The sequence below is a fragment of the Labeo rohita genome, chromosome 24 (assembly GCF_022985175.1).
Source record: "Labeo rohita strain BAU-BD-2019 chromosome 24, IGBB_LRoh.1.0, whole genome shotgun sequence".
Classification (NCBI taxonomy): Eukaryota; Metazoa; Chordata; class Actinopteri; order Cypriniformes; family Cyprinidae; genus Labeo; species Labeo rohita.
The window spans coordinates 22595097-22616390 of record NC_066892.1 but is presented as its reverse complement, the minus strand read 5'-3'; the positions used below and the strand labels follow the sequence as shown (position 1 = coordinate 22616390).

General features: G+C 39.1%; 1 protein-coding gene across 1 annotated transcript in view; it reads right to left on the bottom strand.

Annotated features, from left to right (window-relative positions):
- The window catches only part of txndc5 (thioredoxin domain containing 5), a 9770-nt gene extending 5939 nt beyond the window's left edge, over positions 1 to 3831 (bottom strand). The window contains exons 1-5 of the mRNA XM_051098129.1: positions 3553 to 3831; positions 2461 to 2613; positions 2170 to 2275; positions 1903 to 1999; positions 1 to 64 (exon numbers count right to left, since the gene is read on the bottom strand). The exon at positions 1 to 64 is cut by the window's left edge and continues 52 nt beyond it. Of these exons, the coding sequence (XP_050954086.1) occupies positions 1 to 64; positions 1903 to 1999; positions 2170 to 2275; positions 2461 to 2613; positions 3553 to 3719 (587 nt within the window). The 5' untranslated portion in view covers positions 3720 to 3831. The remainder of the gene's footprint in view (positions 65 to 1902; positions 2000 to 2169; positions 2276 to 2460; positions 2614 to 3552) is intronic.
- Positions 3832 to 21294: the final 17463 nt, after the last annotated feature.

Below are 21294 nucleotides of genomic sequence, written 5' to 3'. Positions count from 1 at the left end.
CATGTTGAAGCCATGGCTTTGCAGTGCCCACACCACGGTGCATAAAACTTCACAAAGTGAGAACCTGCAGAAAATGCAACAAGAATCCATGTCTCAAGTAGAAAATGTGGTGTTGCAGGCTGCACATTTATGCATGAAGAGAAGCAAATTTACAGTGTCATCTCGCAGCTAAACTACTCAACAGTCATGCCACCCACAACCATAAGATGTTATAAGAAACGTCACAAACTGTGTGAATTATGTATACACAGTACAGTCCTAAAATGTGGAAATATGTTAATTTAGCATGATGTGTACAATAAAAGATGATGTATAAGAAAAATGTTGTGAGCACCCTATTAGGGCTAAGCAACATCATTAACATGTGCTTCCAACATCTGAAGGTGGGAAAAATAAACAGTTCTGTCAATGCCAGAGCATCATTTCCTGCCTCTCCTCCAAACAGGAATCATTTATTTGGCTAACGGACGGAACATGTAACATTAAAAGGGTGTTTGAGAAAAGGGCTGAAACTGTAACAAAGCCAAGACCATAATTCACCTCTGCTGCCAAAGTTATTGTCATAGAGAGAACATTATGAGAATAACTGAACCCTAGTTAAAATCCTGATGAGAGCTCAATGAAACTGTGTGGAAATTCAGGAGTTCTTATCTTTTACTGCCACACAATGTTTTTATTTTTATTTACATACATTTTTTAGGTTCAGCAGCCAGGGGATTCATACCATTTTATTAATGATCATTGTATGTAATCAAACTTGCAAAATAAAAAGCCGCATTTAAACCGCATTTTGGAAGTTCAAACTCGGGGGACCACATAAGTCCATTATATGAGGAAAAATCCTGAAATGTGTTCCCTCAAAAAACAATTTCTTTACGACTGAAGAAAGAAAGACATGAACATCTTGGATGACAAGTGGGTGAGTACATTATCTGTAAATTACTGTTCTGGAAGTGGACTTCTCCTTTAATTTACCATTTATGTAAACATGTTTGTTAGACCTTGAAAATTAATGTAAAGATATTGTCTTCGTTCACAATTAAATTCGACAGAGTTTTAGTAATTTAGGGCACCATTATGTGTTATTTTAAGTTCTTACCATTTTTTTTCCTCTGGATTCTGTGTTTTATTATTCAATACAAATTCATCATAAAAAATGTGGTGTGAAATTAAATGAATGAATAAATCTTAAACAATTTAATCAATCATTTAAAATGTAATGAAACAAAATATAATTAACTAAAAACAAAACATATTTTTATTTTTTGTCAAATAAGATGCTGCACAACAGCACTGTATATCTATAAATTGATGAAGAATATCTTGGTTGTATACAATTCCTTAAATTATTATTATTAAATTGTATTAATCTATTTTAATATAATATATTTTACAACAGTAATACATTTCCATCATAATTTATTTTCCAAGTTATACCGGACATTTATTTTCATGTGTTTCGTGTCGTTAAGGTCTTTTAGGTTTTCTTTCAGTTTCAGTGTATTTTTGACGATTTCATTTTCTCAAATGAAACTGTGAAAAGCAGGTGAATTGACTCTCAGAGCAGCTTTGGAGATAGAAGTTAATGTGTTCACATAAAATATTGTATTATTTCTCATGTTGTTTTTTTAGCCATTTTCCTTGACTGCATCCATGTGTGCAGGCCAGCAGTGAAGTACTGAATTTTGTTTGAATGCTTCACTTTCCAGATTATCAAATTTGTAACTTAACAAATATAGAGAGCTTTAGAGAACCTGATGAAATTTAAAGGCACAAATGCAAATTCTCTTCTAAATAATGTTGTACCCATGCTGATACAACATAGTGGTATCATAATAGTGTAAAACATTATATGATGCAATTTAAATTATTTTAATATAATATTGTTAAAGGATGTTGTACCTTTAGCGATGTGTGATTTGAAGTTTGTGGCTGTGAGTTCATACAGGCCCTGTTTGGGTTCAGGGACTTTGGGAGGCTCAGGTTCAGTCTGGGGTTCCTGGGGTGAGATGGGGAAAGAAAAAATAAGAAGAGTGCTGTAATATTGTGACATTTTAGAATTACACCTTGTTCATATACTGCACAAATACTGCAAATACTAATACAAATACTACAAAAAAAGCCAGCATAAGAATACGTTTCAAATATTTTAGCCATTTATGATCTTACTTCAGGTTCCTCCTGCAGGGTTTTCAGCATCCAGCTCTCCAGGGCCTGCAAGTCTCTCGGACCCTGATACTTTACAGCCTCCTGATCAGGTTTAAACAACTTCAGACTGTAAAACAAAGACACAGTCAGTCAATTATTAATCCGACCACATATAATATTTACCTTATGCACATGACTGTCAGGTGATTATAAATCAGGCAAAGAAAATGTTTAAACTGTCATTCTGCAAAACATCTTACTTTTTTTTTTTTTTTTTGCTACATACAATACTAACAAAGAAATAATGCTTACGTTGGGTATCCACGGATCCCATGTTCACTGGAACAAAACTTTGTGTCCTTTGTGCAGTCGACTTTAACAACATACACTGGAGGAGCTTCCATGTTGTTATATTTATCTGCCAGTTCGTTCCACGTCCCCTGCAGCCTCTGACAGTGACCACACCTGCACACCACAAACACATTCAAACATTTTTATTATTTATTACTTTATTAAGCTATTATTCCCTCACATATTACAAATGTTTCACAAAATAAAAAAGCAATGACCACAACTAACCAAAGTACTACAAGTTCACTGGTCAGGTAAAAATCTGCCTTAGAGAATCACTCTCAACATAAAACTAACAGTTTTATAACTTATAAGTAGAATATACAATAAAGTACAATAAAATATAATAAGAATAAACAGTTTTAAATCAAAGATTATGATGGTGTGTGTAACTCAGGAATAATATTTAGTGGTTTAGAATCACTTCTAGATTGTTTCTGTTTCCTTGCTTTGTCAGATTAAGTAATGTGGCGGTTTTGATTCAACCATCAATAATACTGTAAAAAAAATAACATGATAACACCACTGCACAGATAGAACTGTGGTAATTGTTTTTGTTGACATCCCCTTGTATTACCTTGGTTTAACATAGTAACATGAATACATAAAAATAACCCTAGTATTATCAATGCATATGTTTAAAAGACCCTTGTACTTTTTTCTTTTTTTTTTCTTTTTTTTTTTTTTTTTAAAGAGGATGAGGAAGTGATGTCTGATGTCATGGCAGTTCATGCTCTGCCACGTACACTAAAACTTTATGACTGCAGGAATTTAAACTTTTTAGCAAAATCTACTATCAACACTCCAATGTTAAAAAGCTGCACTTGGTACCTTTATATGAGCGTGCATTAGAAACTTAACATCCATTCATCCAAAATAGACTTTATAATGAAGGTCTCTGTAAATTAAAGTGGCTAACGGAGTTAAAGGAGTCACTTAAAACATCGCAGCAGTTCAACCAAGAACCAGTATAACGGCATGATCTCAATACATTTACCATTTTATATATAACGCAATATAAAGAACATATTTGATGAAGGTGTTCAGATTTACCAGGGCGCGAAGAACATGACGAAGTGTGGAGCAGTAGAGACGGCATCATTGAACATCTCCACCGTGTATGTGTGTTTGGCGTGCTCATCCTCTTCTGTGTCATTATCACAGCGTATCCTACTACACAAAAGCGCCAAATAAATAAAACCCGTTAAAAACGGCGTCATGTTCACAACTGAGCAGGCCTGTGAATGAAACGGAGCTGTGAGTTTGTGTGTGAGTGAGTGAGCAGCTAGCAGACAGAGCTGATCTGTACAATATCTGAACAGCAATCAGAAGCACTGTGAAAACGAGCCGTATACTCTGTAGATTTGTGGTCTGCGCAGGCTCCCTTCATCTACGTTGCGCATCCGGGGCACCGGTGTACGGCGGCTGATAAGAGCCATGCATTTTTTATTTATTTATTTATTTGTTGGAGAAACTTGTTTTCTCGACAAAAATTAACACAACGTAATTTTAAGTGCAAAAAATGCATATAAAACACCATTTACTTGTATCAAGAGCCATTGAATTCTTATGTTTATATTACATACAATTTATTTGGTTCAGCCAGAAAAACGCATTTCAAAATTGATTTGCATTTTAATGAGTGAAATAAGTATTTGATCCCCTATCCATCAGCAAGATTTCTGGCTCCCAGGTGTCTTTTACACAGGTAAGAACCTGGATTAGGAGCACTCTCTTTAAGCTTGTTACCTGTATAAAAGACACCTTTCCACAGAAGCAATCAATCAATCAGATTCCAAACTCTCCACCATGGCCAAGACCAAAGAGCTGTCCAAGAATGTCAGGGACAAGATTGTAGGCGTACACAAGGCTTGAATGGGCTACAAGACTATTGCCAAGCAGCTTGGTGAGAAGGTGACAACAGTTGGTGCGATTATTTGCAAATGAAAGAAACACAACATAACTGTCAATCTCCTTCGGTCTGGGCTCCATGCAAGATCTCACCTTGTGGAGTTTCAATGATTATGAGAGCGGTGAGGAATCAGTGCAGAACATGGGAGGATCTTGTCAATGATCTCAAGGCAGCTGGGACCACAGACACCAAGAATGCAATTGGTAACACACTATGGCGTGAAGGATTAAAAATCCTGTAGCGCCCACAAGGTCCCCCTGCTCAAGAAAGCACATGTACATGCCCATCTGAAGTTTGGTTTGCCAGTGAACATCTGAATGATTCAGAGGAGAACGGGGTGAAAGTGTTGCGGTCAGATGAAACCAAAATCAAGCTTTTTGGCATCAAATCGTGTTTGGAGGAGGAGGAATGCTGCCTGTGACCCCAAGAACACCATCCTCACTGTCAAACATGGAGGTGGAAACATTATGCTTTTGGGGGTGTTTTTCTGCTTAAGGGGACAGGACAACTGCACCGCATCAAAGGGACAATGGATGGGGCCATGTCCTGTCAGGGCCAGAGCATTGAAAATGGGTCGTGGATGGGTATTCCAGCATGACAATGACCCAAAACACATGGCCAAGGCAACAAAGGAGTGGCTCAAGAAGAAGCACATGGAGTGGCCTAGCCAGTCTCCAGACCTTAATCCCAAAGAAAATCTGTGGAGGGAGCTGAAGGTTTGAGTTGCCAAACATCAGCCTCGAAACCTAAATGACTTGGAGAGGATCTGCAAAGAAGAGTGGGACAAAATCTCTCCTGAGATGTGTGCAAACCTGGTGGCGTCCTACAAGAAAAATCTGACTTCTGTGATTGCCAACAAGGGTTTTGCTAAGTAGCAAAATATTACTAAGTCATATTTTGTGAAGGAGTCAAATACTTCACTCATTCAAAATGCAAATCAACTTTTTTTTTTTTTTTAAATGCATTGTCTTTTTTGTTGTTATTCTGTCTCTCACTATTCAAATAAACCTACCATTAAAATTATATTACAATTATAGACTGATCATTTGTTTGTCAGTGGGTAAATGTACAAAATTAGCATGGGATCAAATAATTTTTTCCCTCACTGTATTTGCATACCTCCATGCACCCTGTTTGCACAGACATGGGTTGTCCGAAAACCTAGGCAGCTGACTTGCTGCCTCGCTGCCTTATCTGGCAGTGACTTTTGCAGGCAGTATTTGCACAAGAGGGCACCTCACAAAACTCATTTCAGTCATGCTTCTGAGACAGCGTAACGGTTCAATGATCTACAACAAAATAGAACGACCCTTGGTAATAACTAGAGAATATTTAATTACTATAATACTGATTTCTTGCTAGAAATAACATCAAAAATACAAACAAATTTTAGAAACATGCATTTAAACACAAACTGACCACCAAATGCAACTAAGACACCATCTTAATTTTTTTTGCTCAACCATCACAGGATAGAATGCACAGGATTGTGGGATATCAAAGGCAACGCCACTTTTAACATTCAGTTACGTTATATATACAGTTAGAACCAGGTTGATGGTAAGATCTGCTGGGTATTACTGCCAGGCACAGTTTCACCAGTGCCAAATTAATTACCAGCCACAGGGTCATCATTTGGGAGCCACCCTTCAGTTACAGAACATCTCAGGGTGGTGGGGCAGGGAACGGGGACGTCTCTCTGCCGGTCCTTACGTCTCAAGTCGAATCTCAGGTCCTTATGCCTTGAGGTTTTTCTGCACCCCAGCTCTTATCATTCCTTCTCAATCATAGCTTAAAGGTTCCTTTCTCTGCTTCTTCGGCAAGGTCTTTTACGGCCTTCCTGACCTTGCCAGAGCTGATGTCCCTCAGGAATCAGCTGGTCGACTGGGCAACCAAACCACAGCAACCTATCTCTGCTGGGTAAGCTGTTGCTTTCCATCATTTTCCCTGGCATTCCGCTACCACGATCGTAATGACCAGTCCCTGCCACAGGTCAGGATTCAAGCCTTGTGCTTAGGAGGGCATTTCTCTACTGCCTGACCTGCTCTTACAAATTGGACAGGCTGACTCTTAAAGTCTGGGACACACCAAACCGATGGTCGGCCATTGACATGTTAAGTGAGTCTGTGCTTGAGAATTAAAGCAAAAGTAATGAAAACAAGTAAGTAAATGAATGCAGCGCAGACTGAAGGCTGTTCTAATGTTACATGATCTTACCCAAGCATTTTAATATGCAAATATTTTCATAGCAACATGGGCCACTTAAAATGAAGAAATTTGTCAACATAACTGATATTCAAAATGGTAAGCAAGCACTGCTTTGTTTACATTTTGTATATCTGCGTATATCTTGAATATCCTTGTTTCGGTTTCTCCTTCTGAATGATAAATATATACTATTGATAGCTGCTGATATAGACAGTTAATTCCTCTCATTTCGCACATGCTAATTTGCAGCCGGCTGTAGTCTGAGCAGCGTGTTCAAGCGCTGCTTTTTGGACCAGACGCTGCCGACGCAAGACGACAACACCGACTGCATTCGTCACTGCTAGTTCATTGAAGTTGGCTTGGTGTGTCCTGGCCTTAAGACCCTTGTTCTTTCTGTGCATTCTGCAAGCTTCCTTAGCACCTGGTCAAGATGCCACCTGTAGCGACCCTGCACCAAAGCAATTTTGTACCCACACAGGATGTGGTGGAGGGTTCCCTGAGCTGCAGTTCTCTTCACCCCAAAATCACTGTGCCAGGTTAACTGGGCTAGGAAGTGTTACAGAAGTTGCTCTGATAATAAAACCTAACCTGGCTTGGGGAATTCTCCAAAGGTCGCTCCAGCTGACTGACCTTGGCAGGATGTCGGCCCACTTTGTCCAATGGTCTTGTTGACCTTGACCAACAGATTTCACAAGAAATCTTTCCTTTTCCAGTCTCATCACTTCTTTGACCACTAGCTTTTTCTGCTCCTTTGTTGATGCTTTTGAGCCGAATTCCATCGCTCACTCCAGCCGAGACCCTGATGGATTCTTCCAACTAACTCTCGGTGCTTCAGGCTGGTGATGACACTGTAGATGCAGTCCTCAGCCTTCCACTTTCTGCCATTCTCAACCTTTGCACCAGTATTTTGTACAAAATGGTCAATTGATTGTCTAAACTTGAGTGCCATCCTGGTCTTCTCCAGTCTGTACCCAGGTGAGATCCTCTTTAGTGGGAACTGAAGAGCTTGGAAATAGCATTCCAGCCTTGCCACTGTTGTTGCTGTTATTTCACACATCTTCAGTGGCCACATCACACATTGGAAGGGAGTGAACTGGTAGCATCAAAGTTTGTATTTACCAGCTGGGTGGTGACTGTAATGCTGGAATACTGTAATACTGTAATACTGAAATTCTTTCCCTTGCCACTTGGAAAGAAAGTGTATCCACTCTCATACTCTTGTGGATTGAGAGACTGCGGGACTTGGCCCACTTGATTCTCATCCTGGCCCAGCTCAGCAGCTCGTCCAGTCTCTTGATGAGCCATGCTGTGCAAGCCGCGGTCTGGAAAAGGATTGTGACATCATCCATCAAGCATCGGAGGGGAGGCAACCGAAGTCCTGCACTATTTCGTGTTCCATGGTCCTTTCTCCAATCAGGATGATCTCAAAGGCTGCAATGAATAGAATGGAGGAAACTGAACCACCCATAGCTATTCCCCTGCCAAGTTTCTGCCAGCTGGTTGTGTAGTTACATAGTGAATGGCAGATCTTCAAATCCGCAAAATAGCTTTGAATGATGTTAATAACACCTGCATACATGTGGAAGAAGTCCAGGGCACAGTCAATGTGGGACAGAGCCATAGGCATTTTCCAAATCCAGCCAGACAACATGGAGATCCTTCTTGTCCCTTTTAGTGGATTGGATCTGGTCCCAAGATTAATGCTCCATGCTCTGAACACCCTGAAAAACCTGGGAGTCCTGCCTTCTGACCACTTGTAACTGACTAATTGTTATCATGGAGGAATTTGGTTGGAAACTTGATGATCACTGAGAAGAAAAGCGTCACTTTCACATTCAGATGTGAGATACACCGCTGTTGCTTCTAGATTACTGTCTTCATGCTTGTACGGGTTGCCATTTGACCCAGGGGCAGAGCTTGACCTTGACTTTCTAACTATCTTAACCACCTCGCTCAGTGCTATCTCAAAAGACGTGGTTGGAGCAGCTGGTTGTGGGACTTAACCAGGAGACCAGAGGGGATGATGACTGCCTGTGTCAACGAACTGCTTGTTTTATATACTCTTTAAGGTTTTCTTATTCCACTGCCAATGATCCACTCTTGTTCTCTTCAAGAAAATCTCTTGCAACCTCGAAAGGGTCTTTTAGGAATCTCGAGTGCTGGCTTTCTTTCATTCTCCTCTGCTTTTTAATGCACTCTGCCCTCTTAAGTGAAGCCAACATAAGCCAACATGTAACATGTAATAATCTGTAACTACCTATACTAATTAAGAAAAACACATGTAATGTATAGCCTTTATTTTGTCATTTTTTTTATATGTAGTTATGGTCACAAGCACAGAAGTGCACTATTAAATGATATAATTTAATTTGTCTGGTCATTTTAAGCTCATTTAGTCTTCTTAGACCCAAATATGACTAGAACTACTCTGTCTGTTCCCAACAGCTTAAAGCAATAGTTTGCCCAAAAAACTGAATTTGCTTAAAAACGTACTCACCCTCAGGCCATCCAAGATGTAGAGAAATAACCATCACATCAATTTCTATCCAGTGGATCTTCTTCAATTAATGGGATTTCACACTCCAGTCTGTCCATATTAAATGTGAAAAGAATGTGCTTTTTACTGGTTATGGATTATGGATTATGGATTCGTATTTTGGCTGGAAGCAAATTTTAATTTTTGTATAAATTAATAACTAAGTAACTAATTTGTGGACCACTTGTGAACATTATGGATGGGCTTTATCATCTTCACAGAGTAAACAACCCCCAACCACTGCATATTTTGTATGTCTCCGTCATTTAACACACCTGATTCAACTCATCAGTTCATAAGTAGAGTCTGCAACACTTGAACAGGGTGTGGCCTATTAAGGAGACATACAAAATGTGCGGTGGTTGGTGGTACCCAGGACAGGTTTGAGAACCACTGCTCTAGTAAACAATTGCATCACATACTGTAGGCCTAAGCGTGTGGTTCATTTTGCCATTTGCAAAATCAGAATTACTATCAGAAAAGGATTAGGCCTTAGTCAATATTTTTCTATTTTTCTAATAATTTTTCTAAAGTCTATCAGTTTCCATCAAGTATGGTGCATATGATGCATATTAAAGGGTTAGTTCACTCAAAAATGAAAATTCTGTCATTAATTACTCACCCTCATGTTGTTTCAAACCCGTAAGGTCTTTGTTCATCTTCGGAACACAAATTAAAATGTTTTTGATGAAATCCGAGAGGTGTCTGACTCTCCCATTGAAAGCAAAGGTACTACCATGTTCAAGGCTCAGAAAAGTACCAAGATGATTGACAGAGTAGTTCATGCAACATCAATGGTTCAACTGTAATTTTACGAAGCTACGAGAATACTTTTTGTGCACAAAGAAAACAAAAATTAATGACTTGATTCCACAGTTTCGCCTCTACTGTGCCAGTTCCGGACGCACATTCATGAGATTACCCTGACGCATGCGTGTGGCGGTGCTTTCAAACAGCGTGCATTTTTCTCTGAATGTAAACCAGAGATTTTCTGACTATAGGGAGATGAGAGGGTCTGTATTACTTACTATTGGAGAAAGCGTAACGGCTAACTTGGATCACGTGTCCCTTAATAACCAATAATATTACAGCCTTGATGTCACTAAATTTCAGTCAGAGTTGTGCGACCCTCAGTGGCCATTTCTGGATACCATAGGAATGAATGGGAGGTGCATAAGCTGAATCCCACCTGTCGCAAAAAGTCAGTGACTTGAACTGACACATTAGAGAAGAAAATGTGGAATAAAGTCGTTATTTTTATTTTCTTTGTGCACAATAAAATTTTATTAAATCATTTATATTGGTTAAAATTACAGTTGAACCACTGATGACACATGGACTACTTTGTTGATTATCTTGGTACTTTTTTGAGCCTTAAACATGGTAGTACCCTTGCTGTCTATGGGAGAGTCAGAGACCTCTCGGAATTCATCAAAAATATCTTAATTTATGTTCCGAAGATGAACAAAATTCTTACGGGTTTGACCTTGAATTTTTATTTTTGGGTGAACTAACCCTTTAATTTAGAAAGGATTCTGTGAAATGTTTACAGATTATTAAATGTTTTTATATATCCCAGTAATATTGAAAACATATTTGTCAGACTGCCTGACATGATTTAACATGTCCATTTAACATGAGGAGATCCCTCTTTTAAGGGAATATATACTATAACATTTCTAAAAAGACACAATTATTTAGTATTGTGGTATGAATAACACATTCTCATATAACCAGAAACCAGGTCAGAGTAAGCTGCCTACGAATTGTTCCATTTATTTCCTACATCTTGTTTTCAGTAAAATGACAATTTTTCTGTGTAATATTTTTGCAACACAGTATTACTATTTTATAATTACAGTTACATATTATGAATTATTTTGCAGGCTAAAATAAGATGCAAACATATGTGCACAAATGAACATTTACTTGTCACATCATTAGAAACATTACATTATATTTATATTCCTAGTTTTGTCTTTGTCTTGAGACAAACTTTGGTCTTTCCCTGGTCAAACAATCATGCAATAACTAACATCAAAACTACCTGGCAACCTATTTTTAAACTCTTTTATGCCTTAAAAAACATAGTAGGTTTACAGTCCATGAAGATCCATTACAAGTCCATGAAGATCCATGAAGAGGCCTAAAAGCAGCTTAGATGTTCTGCAACTTAGAGGCACTGCAGAGAGAATATGTTACCCTTAAACTTTTACTGTGTACAAGAGGAACAGAATGAGTCAGTCTTGAGGGAAAACCTCCATAACGATTTTACAAATTTAACAGCCAATAAACATTTGGTTGTTGTGCTGTAGATGTTTATGAACTGGCAGGGTTATTTGTAATGTGTTCTGGACGTCTTGTCTCCAGAAAAGCAAGTCATTTAGCTTGATTCTTTTTGGAGGTGACATTAATCACTTATTGAACAGAACACTGTGTACTAGAAAATGGTATTTTAAAGCAAGTAACACACAAGACACATACACTTCTTAAAGTAAGTATATTTCGATTGTTTATATTATAAATTTTATTGTTTGCTTCTGTTATAGATTTCCAATGGGAAGCCTCAAGCCCTAATAATAAATTCAGTTCATAAAAGCCCTTTGCAGTTATGCAACATCCAAGCTTGTGGGTAAGTAAAAATTAATTAATTTTGGCAGGAAGACAACAATTGTAAAAGTAGTACTTACCAAATACTTCATTAATTAGAATGAAGGACAAACTGTTTATTTACTTAATTAGCTAAAATGAACAGCAGTGATGTATGTAGATGTAAGTTGCAACGTGTGAGTGAGAGAAAAAGTGTAAGAGCAAGCACATGTAGCAGGCTGTCATGCTAAAAGAATGAAATAATACCACAAATGTCAGCAGAATTTCATCAGTCAGTTACTGTAACCATAGATACAGCACATTATTTCAATGTTTTTAATATTTAGTAATATGAATTGTCAGAAAATACTTCTGAGAGTAGATCAAGAGCGCCAAATATTATTTTATGTAGAAAATGTGCTTACGTGGACACATAATTAATCCACATAAGCACATTTTCTACAGAAAATATGTGACACATGGTTCATCATCTAAATTTAAGCTGCACTGTGTTGTACTGCAGGATATCCTTTAAAACATTTATCAACATCTGAAAAAGATGGTAGTTCATCATTGTTTCCCTCATGGAAAAACGATATCTAAACCTCTACAATAAATAAACATGGCACTAATATTTTTGTATAAAAAAGGAAGTCATAGCACCTAGTTTTATGGTCAGGGTTGAAGGAAGCAACCGTTTACTAGGAACGGATGCTGACAAACAGCTATAAAAACCACCATGGGAAAATGCAGTATAGCAGCTCATGCCAAGCAGTCGTTATGGAAACAATCTCAGACAGGCTTTCATCTGGAATGGATGGTCACGGCACTGAGAGGTTACCATGGCTATCAGTATTGTATTGGGGTTTTATGGGATCTCTTCTGCTGAGAATGTAATCTCTAGCCAGAATTCTGCAGGAAATCTGCTGGAATTATCAGTTTTCCTCTCCCGTCTGGGATACATGCTGCAGGAATTCTTGAAAGTTCAACACCTGTGTCTAGACAACCACACACACAGTTCAGAGAGGGCATATGTGGAGTTTGGTAGCTTGTCTTGTGCTCTCCTGTGCTGTGCTCTCATTCTTGGTAATATTGCACCAGACAAAAGTTCAACCCCAAAAACTTAGTTAACTAGCTATATAGACTGTATTACTGCCTTCCAAGATACCTTTCTTTTGGTTTCATGGTAGCATTGCATGTTTCCTGGAAGGCCATTTTCCTGCTCCAACACTTGCCTGTGCGTTCCAAGATCCTGAAGATGTTGATCAACTGGTTCAGGTGTGTTTAATTAGGGCTAGGGCTAAACTCTGCTGGAAAGTGGCCCTCCAGGAGCAAGTTGGGATAGCTCATGCGCATATACTGTATAACTGAAAATCAGCTAAAAGAATACAAGAATAAATCTTAAGTGGCCCCTTAGGAAGTCGTTGCTAATGTGGACAGCAATGCAGCTCCCCAGGTTTTGGAGCACAGAAAATCTCTTCACGCAGCTCCAATGACAACACATTCCAGTAAGCGGAACTGCTGCTTTGGGGCTCTTCAGGAAACTGGCCCTGGACACTTCAGTAAGCTTCTCTTTTGACAGGAACATTATTTTGGCTAACTACACAACCAGTACTACTGCAGAAATCAATACAACACAACCTGTACTAAGAGTGTGACTATTAGAGTCTAAAAATTGTACAGATTCATGTGCAAACCTACTGAAATGCGACAATTTTCTGCCACTTTTGCTGACTTTGCAGCAGCTGTGTTTGATTCAGTTGCAAAAGCAACAAACCTAATCAGGGAGATACAGTTGAGGTCAAAAGTTTACATCTCCCTTTCAGAAACTGCAAAATGTTAATTATTCTACCCAAAATGCATGTTATTGTTTATTGAATGGCATTAAAAATTGGCGGGTGAAAACTTTTAAACAGAATGTTGATGTGTACTTTTTTTTTTTTTTTTACATAAATATCATATTTTTTTTCATTTAGTACTGCCCTTCAGAGGCTACAGAAGATAGTTGCATGTTTTCCAGAAAACAACTTAAGTTACATTTACTGTGATGTTCAAAAGTTTTCACCCCCCCCACCTCTTAATGCATGGCTTGTCCTTCAATGAACCTTCTGTAATAGCTGCATATGAACTTAAGTTGTCCTCAGTGTGAAAAGATGAATCTCAAAATCATACAGTAATTGTTGGAAAGAGTTCAAATACACAAAAGTGCTGAAAAACCAAAGAATTTGTGGAACCTGAAGGATTTTTCTGAAGAACAGCAGGCAGTTTAACTGTTCAGGACAAACAAGGGACTCTATCACTAAACAAAAAAACACACCTGTGGGTCATTCAGTTAAGAACATGGTATTAAGAATCAAGGGGATGTAAACTTTTGAACAAGGTCATATTTTTTTAAACATTACTATTATTTTCTCTTGTAGATTATATGTAAACATCTTTTATGTGAAATATGTTATTCATGTCAGTACTAAATAAACAATAACATGGAGTTTGTATGATCCCTTTTATTTTGGTAAAATGATTTGAAAAAATGATTTTGCAGATTCTGAAACTTTTGACCTCAGCTGTACCTCGGAAATCAAGGCTGTCCAGAAACTTGAACAGAAACAGAAAACACTTGCTTATTGCTGTAAAGTGAGATGACTGACCAGAAGAAGAGTCCTAGCAAGGTTTTGCACATTTTAAAGGGGTCATTGGATGCTAAGTTCAGTTTTACATGTTGTTTGAACATTAATATGAGTTTGCAGTGGATGTACAAATCTACCCTATAATGATAAAAATCCGTGCAGTGGTTTTTAATTAATCTGTAAAAATAATATCCTCTTTTTCAAATCGAGCCATTCTCAGATGCCTGTCGGTGCGCCGTCACACACGTCACACATGTTGGTGAGGCCGCTCCCACGATAGTTGATTGACATGAGCGTTTTACTTCAGATTAGCTGTAACAGTCCACCCTCTTCATTTCGATGCCGGAGCAGGGATGTAAGTTAGACAAGAATATCTCAGATTGAGTGATTGAGGTGTTGTGTTGCTGGATGTAATAATGAATGTAGTGGGCGTCATTTACTCCCGACATCTGAGCCGCTGAAGATGCAGTAGATTATGTTTGTTTCTGAAGGGAATGCGCCTCCCGATCTACATATATCCGTCTATGTTCGCACAAATCATTCATGATCCAGCTTCACTTACAGCACAAGTGAGTACAAGGGTTTTTTAATGAATCTTTGCGATCGCCTTTCCTAATAATGTGCTAGTTAGCAAGTTTAGCGGCTAAACGCAGCTAAATGCGGCTAAAGTAAACAGGCTCGTCTCTCCACAGAGGGGCGGGGCAAGCAGAACTCATTAACATTTAAAGCAGCCTCGACCAGAATGAGATGATTTTTGCAGAGCTCATTTTGGCAAGGTAAAAACGGTGTTGTTTTACACAACTATTGAGAATTTTAATTTTAAATAGACTTTTCATTAAGACCCTAAAGAATCATATCAACTTGGGCATGGGCATCCGATGACCCCTTTAAACTTTATATGTGATCAGATTTTGTTAAGGATTGTGGAAGTATGAGTCTTGTGAAGTTTTTTAAAGTATACTTGACAGCACAGTGCTTGTGATTGTCAAGTGCATCCTGCCATAAAGGAAGGAGATTTGTGAAGACCTTCCAAAAACTTGTCCAAGTAAAAGCCACATAATTGTGAAGGAATTCACAATGAACCCTAGAGAAACATCTAAAGATCTTTAGGTTTCTCTTACCTCAGAGAGGGTCAGTGTACATGACCAATGGCCAACTTTTTTTTTTCAGCATATCCTATTTGTGATCTGATTTACAAAAGGCTATCGCCCACCCATTATGTTCAGCTGTAACACTTACTGCAGCTAATAATACAATAAATAAGTAATGTCCAGAGATAAAAGTTTACTTCTATAAAGCTTTCACAATACAAAGAAAGTTCCAAAGCAGCTTTATAAAATCTCATAATGTAATTACTAGGTTCACTGGTTCTCATTATAACTCCTGGAGTCCTCTACCACTGCACATTTTGCATGTTTGCCTGTTTCATAAAACAAGTTTAACAAATAAGCCAGGCTTATTTCAGTTAGTATGGCTTATTGTAGTCTGACTTTTGTTCCATAAAGTGAATTTACTATAGTGCAAGCTCAGTTACTCTGGCAACTTATGCTGGGAAACTAACCTGGTCTCAGGCAGGCTAACTGACAGGCTAAGCTGAGTTTCTCTAACACTGAGTAGTAGGAATGCGCTGATATCATTTACCACTGACTCTCTCACATACAATAATTTGACTTTATTTTAAGTCCAAAAATAAAAGTATACAGAAAATCCAAATTAATGCTAAATCAAATAGATAAAAATATAGGCTACCGACTGCGTTTAATGTATTGTGCCTCAGATTTAATGACATTGTTTTTAAGATATTATGAAAACATTTTAACATGGTTGCTACTTGTGCATTCAGTTGATCAGCAATTTCTAGGTATGCAGCCTTCTCTCTGGTTTTAGGACAGCTGCAGCTTAGTAGAACATTAAACATTACACTATAAAATTGCTCTTTAAAGTATTAAAATCACTAAATTAAAAGTTAAAATCACAAAATTAAAATTGTTTAACTGGTAAGAGGAATGCTTGTGAGCTAGTAATTAGGGCTGTATTAGCTAGCTTACATTTGATTTAAAGTTACTTCTATCATAAAAATACACTTATATTTAGGTTTAAAATTCTGTGAGTCACAATTAATATTCAACAATGAATATTTTTGCAAAATGTATACTTTACTAAAACTTATTGCAGTCCTATTCTGTTGCGCTCTTGTCTATTTTGCGTGCATGCGTGCAGCAGCGCTCGTTCACTCGAGTAAGCCTCATCTACTCCTGACAGCAAGTTTGCATAAAACAACACAAATATATTTGCTGTTTACCACGGTGGACTGATTTGATCCATGATTGACATTATGGGCTGCTTAAGAATTAAGCGTGCATATTAAATTATCTTGACTCACTGAACCTGGATCAAATTACTGAAATTACATGAACTTAAATTCTCATTTTTGGAACCACCTTAGCCCCAATTTAATTGTTAGGTTATTTCAAGTGAGGTTTTGGACTTTAATTCAGCTTCTGCTTACAACCCCAATTCCAGAAAAGTTGGGACATTTTGTGAAATGCCATAAAATCAAGAATATGTCATCTGTTCATTCCTTTTTAGCCTTTATTTAATTGACTAAAGTACAAAGAAAAAATTATGTCTTCAGTGGCCAACTTTTAATTTTATTTTGTAAATATAACCAAATTTTGATTTTCATGGCTGCAACACACTCCACAAAAGTTGGGACAGAAGCAAAAAAAATGTGAAAAGGTTATATAATATCCACATTAAACTGTTTTGAAACAGTTCACAGTAAGCAGGTGAAATGTAAATAGGTGAGGATAATTATTTTGAGGTATAAAAGGAGCATTTCAGGCTTTGAAAGCGAAGTTGGATCATGTCTCATCACTCTGTGCCAAATTTCATGACAAAAGTGTTAAACAAATCAAAAATAAAATTTCTTTATGGAAAATCACAAAGAATTTTCTTTCACCATAATATTGTGAAAAGATTCAGGGAATCCAGAGAAATGTCAGTCTGTGTAGGGCAAAGCAAGACACCTCAGGTGAATGTGGATGAACTTTGAGCCCTCAGATGGCATTGCATAAGAAACCGTCATGCTGCAGTGTTAAATATTGCCACATGGGCTCAGAGATACTTTGGAAAACTGCTGTCTCTTAACACATTCTGCTGCTGCATCAATAAATGTAACTTGCCTGCAGTCCAGATCTGTCTGCTATTGAAAATGTATGATCAGTCATTAAAAGGAGAATCAGATAACGATGATCACTGACTGCTGAGCATCTTAAGTTTTTATCAAGCCAGATTGTACACAATTTTGCTAGCAAAACTTAAAGTACTAGTATCCTCAATTCCTAAACAATTAAACATTGTAATTAAAAGGAAAGTTGATGTGGCACAGTGTTAAACATGCCTCTGTCTCTTTTTTGGAGTGTGTTGCAGCCATGAAAATCAAAAACTGGTTATATTTACAAAATAAAAGTGGCCAGTGAAATCATTGAAGATTTTTTTCTTTGTACTTTAGCCAATTAAATAAAGGTTAACTTTAGTGTCTTGTAGTGTCTTTCATGAAACAGGCCTCTGAATCAGGTCGTTAAATCATTAGTAAAATCACCAATACCTAAAAAACCTTTGTCAGTCAAAGGACACTTAAAATGTGCAGTGCTGTGGAGGCTCCAGCAACAGGATTGAGAAACCCTGACAGGAATAATTCGTGTAGATAAATCATTACCTCTCAAACCTGTCCTGGGGACCCCGCCACCACTACACACTTGGGATGTTTTCCCAATTCAAGCCATCATAGAACTAACAAAAACACATATATTCATTCTCTCACCTACACCTACGGGAATTTTACAGTGTTCAATACACCTGTCCTGCATGCCTTTGGAATTGAGGGGGATTGAAGGGCCTCCTGGTGGAGTTGTTTCAGAAGGTAAGCCAGAGGTTACTCTAAAATGGATCTAAAAACTTTAAGGTTTGAGGTAAGTGTCCTTAGGGCTGTTCCTTAAGCAGATAAACAGCTGTGATAAACAGACAATGGATATGATATAGATGATGTAGAGAACAAGCTATGGTGGATCACACAGAGAGCATGCAGGTTGCTGATGTAACTAATGGTGAGAAGCTATTGTATGTCATTCCCTGATGTGACTTGGCTGAACACAGTTCCAATAAAACAGCCTCTGGTCTTTCGCTTTATAGCATGTTGACTTCTTATGCTTTTTTATTTCTGCAATGTATGATCAATTCAGTCTCCTCATGCCTTTCTTTTGCTGACAGTGGGTGGCACACATCTCTCACAGTACCACTAAAGGCCAATAAAGGCCAAGAAAGGCCAGTGAATTTAAGGTCTTGGCTAAACATTTACTGAACATGTCTCATCTTCAAACCAGAGAAGAGATGACACTGTTCAGAAAGGTCACCATGCTAATTGACATCAGCTTGATGGCTGAGGAAACTCTGAGGTTGTCCCTTTGGTTCTGTTTGTACATACTGCAAGGCACTTAAGTGAGCCTACTTACATCATGGTTTGTTTTTATTTTCCCTTTTAAAAGAAATTGCAGATGTTGTCACTTGCTACTCTCATGGAAAACAGCCCTGCCTTGCTGAAGTCAAGTGTGACTGTGCCAGAGAGAGGACGCCAAGTCTCCAAACAGATGTATTCTGTTTTTCTTAGCGATGATTTGTTCACTGCTTATTATTGATACCTGTCCAACCCAAACGGCTCTCCCTGCTCAGTGGAGAGCACAGGCTACCTAATGGTGTAACAGCAAAGATGCTGTAACACCAGATGTGTAGTGGTATATGCAATTGTAGTGGCTTGTTTTACAAATGACGGCATCACGGTCTGGAAAGTTGTGCATATTGCAGTGTTTTAAACATTCCAAAGTTTAAGAAGTTTATACTTGGGTCATCAATCAACCTTAGTTTTTCATGACGTACCAGAGTGTGTATGCGTGCTGCACTTCCTGTCACAGGACAGGGGGCGATCTTACCGTACTGTTTGTTTCCAGCTCCCCACAGAAGCCATTAAGTTGCTCTGCAGGCGGAATAATGTATTTGAGTTGGCCAGGATTGAGCAGCAGGTGCAGGGAATCTCAACCCCTGGCCAGCTCACTCTCAAACTTTGATGTGCAGGCCAGAGAGGCCCAGGGTGTGCTCTTCCAGAGGATACAGAGGAACATCATCCCCAGTTCACTGCTGTCGACAAGCTATACTCCCAGAAAGCAGCAGGGTACAACAGGAGGATCATTATCCATGTAGTAGACTGTAAAAATACAGGCAGAGATAAATGCCACCGCTCCGCGCTCTAGGCCACTGGCTTCTGATGTGGCAAGCCACATATGTTTTAAAAACTGTGTGGACCAGGCAATCCCCAGGGTTTAGATATCTCTGTGCTCTCTCCTTCGTCTCCGCTGGTCCCGGCCAGCCCTCCCACGTCTCCGCTGGTCCCGTCCGGTCCTCCAGAGCCAGAGCGCCCTCCAAAGCCCGAGCGCCCTCCAGAGCCCGCCTCCAGAGCGCCCTCCTGAGCCAGCGCCTCCTAAGCCCGGTCCTCCTGTACTGTCCTGGGCTGACGATACCCTTATTTCCCCCAAGAAAATTTTTGGGGGGGGGGGCTACCCTCATGAACTGTGTTCTTCGCCATGGCCGCCCGGACTGTGTACTCAGCCATGGCTCCCCGAGCTCCCTAATCCCCCATGGCCGCCCAGACTGTGTACTCGGCCATGGCTCCCCGAGCTCCCTGATCCGCCATAGCCGCCTGGACTGTGTACTTGGCCATGGCTCCCTGAGCTCCCCGATCCACCATGGCCAGCCTGGACTGTATACTTGGCCATAGCTCCCCGAGCTCCCTGATCCGCCATGGCATCCCGGACTGTATGCTCCACCATGGCCTCCCGAGCTCCCAGACCCGCCGTGGCTCCCTGAGTTCCCTGACCCGCCATGGCTCCCTGAGCGCCCTGATCCGCCCTAGAAGGGGTTCCTCCTCACCGTCCGGTGTCTGCCCTGCACGAGCCTCCAGGGCGCCACCCCCCCCCCGGCTCGATGTATTTGTTACGGCTCGAGACGTGCCTTACGGGAGGGGGGAGTAATGTCACACCCCTATGGACTGTTTTGTTTGGTTTTTCTCTTGTTTGGTTAATTGTTTACACCTGTCTTTGTCCTATTAGCGTTCCTATGTAAGTTTGATTCAGTTCCTTGTTCAGTGTCCATTCTTATATTGTCGCTATGTATTCTGAATGTTAGTTTGCGTTGTGTTTGCGTGTGGTTTCCCTGCTGTTCCTGTTCGTTCCTGTTCCCTTGTTCGGATTATTATATTAAAGTCCGTGTTCATGATTTCCTCGTCCCTGCTCCTCCTTCCCGCACACGACACCCCTGACAACGTGATAAATATAATGACACGCAATGGAAGATTTAAAAAGAAAAAGTGTTTTTAAGTATATTTCAACATAAACACACATTGCTAGACAGGAAATGAACACATCTAATTAACATTTATAATTTAATATTCAACTGAAATGTTGTAAGCAGACGTAACAGAAAAAATGTGTTTAAAGAGAATAAAAAATAATATCAAAATGAGATCAGTCCTGCTTGCAGTCCTGCAGTCCTGCTTGCATGCTTCTAGTATGATTAGCATGTTACTAGCATGTTGTTAGCACGATTAGCAAGTTACTAACATGTTGCTAGCATGTTTAGCATGATTAGCGTGTTACTAGCATGTTGTTAGCATGATTACAAGTTACTAGCATGTTCTTAGCATGGTTACAAAGTTATTAGCAAGTTGCTAGCATGTTATTAGCATGATTAACATGTTACTAACATGTTCCATTTTTGATACTGTGCTGTTTGTAATATGAAAAATCACCAGAATATATAAAGAGCTGTGTGCCACACAGCCAGAAACAGTACAAAGTCTGGCAAACTTTCAC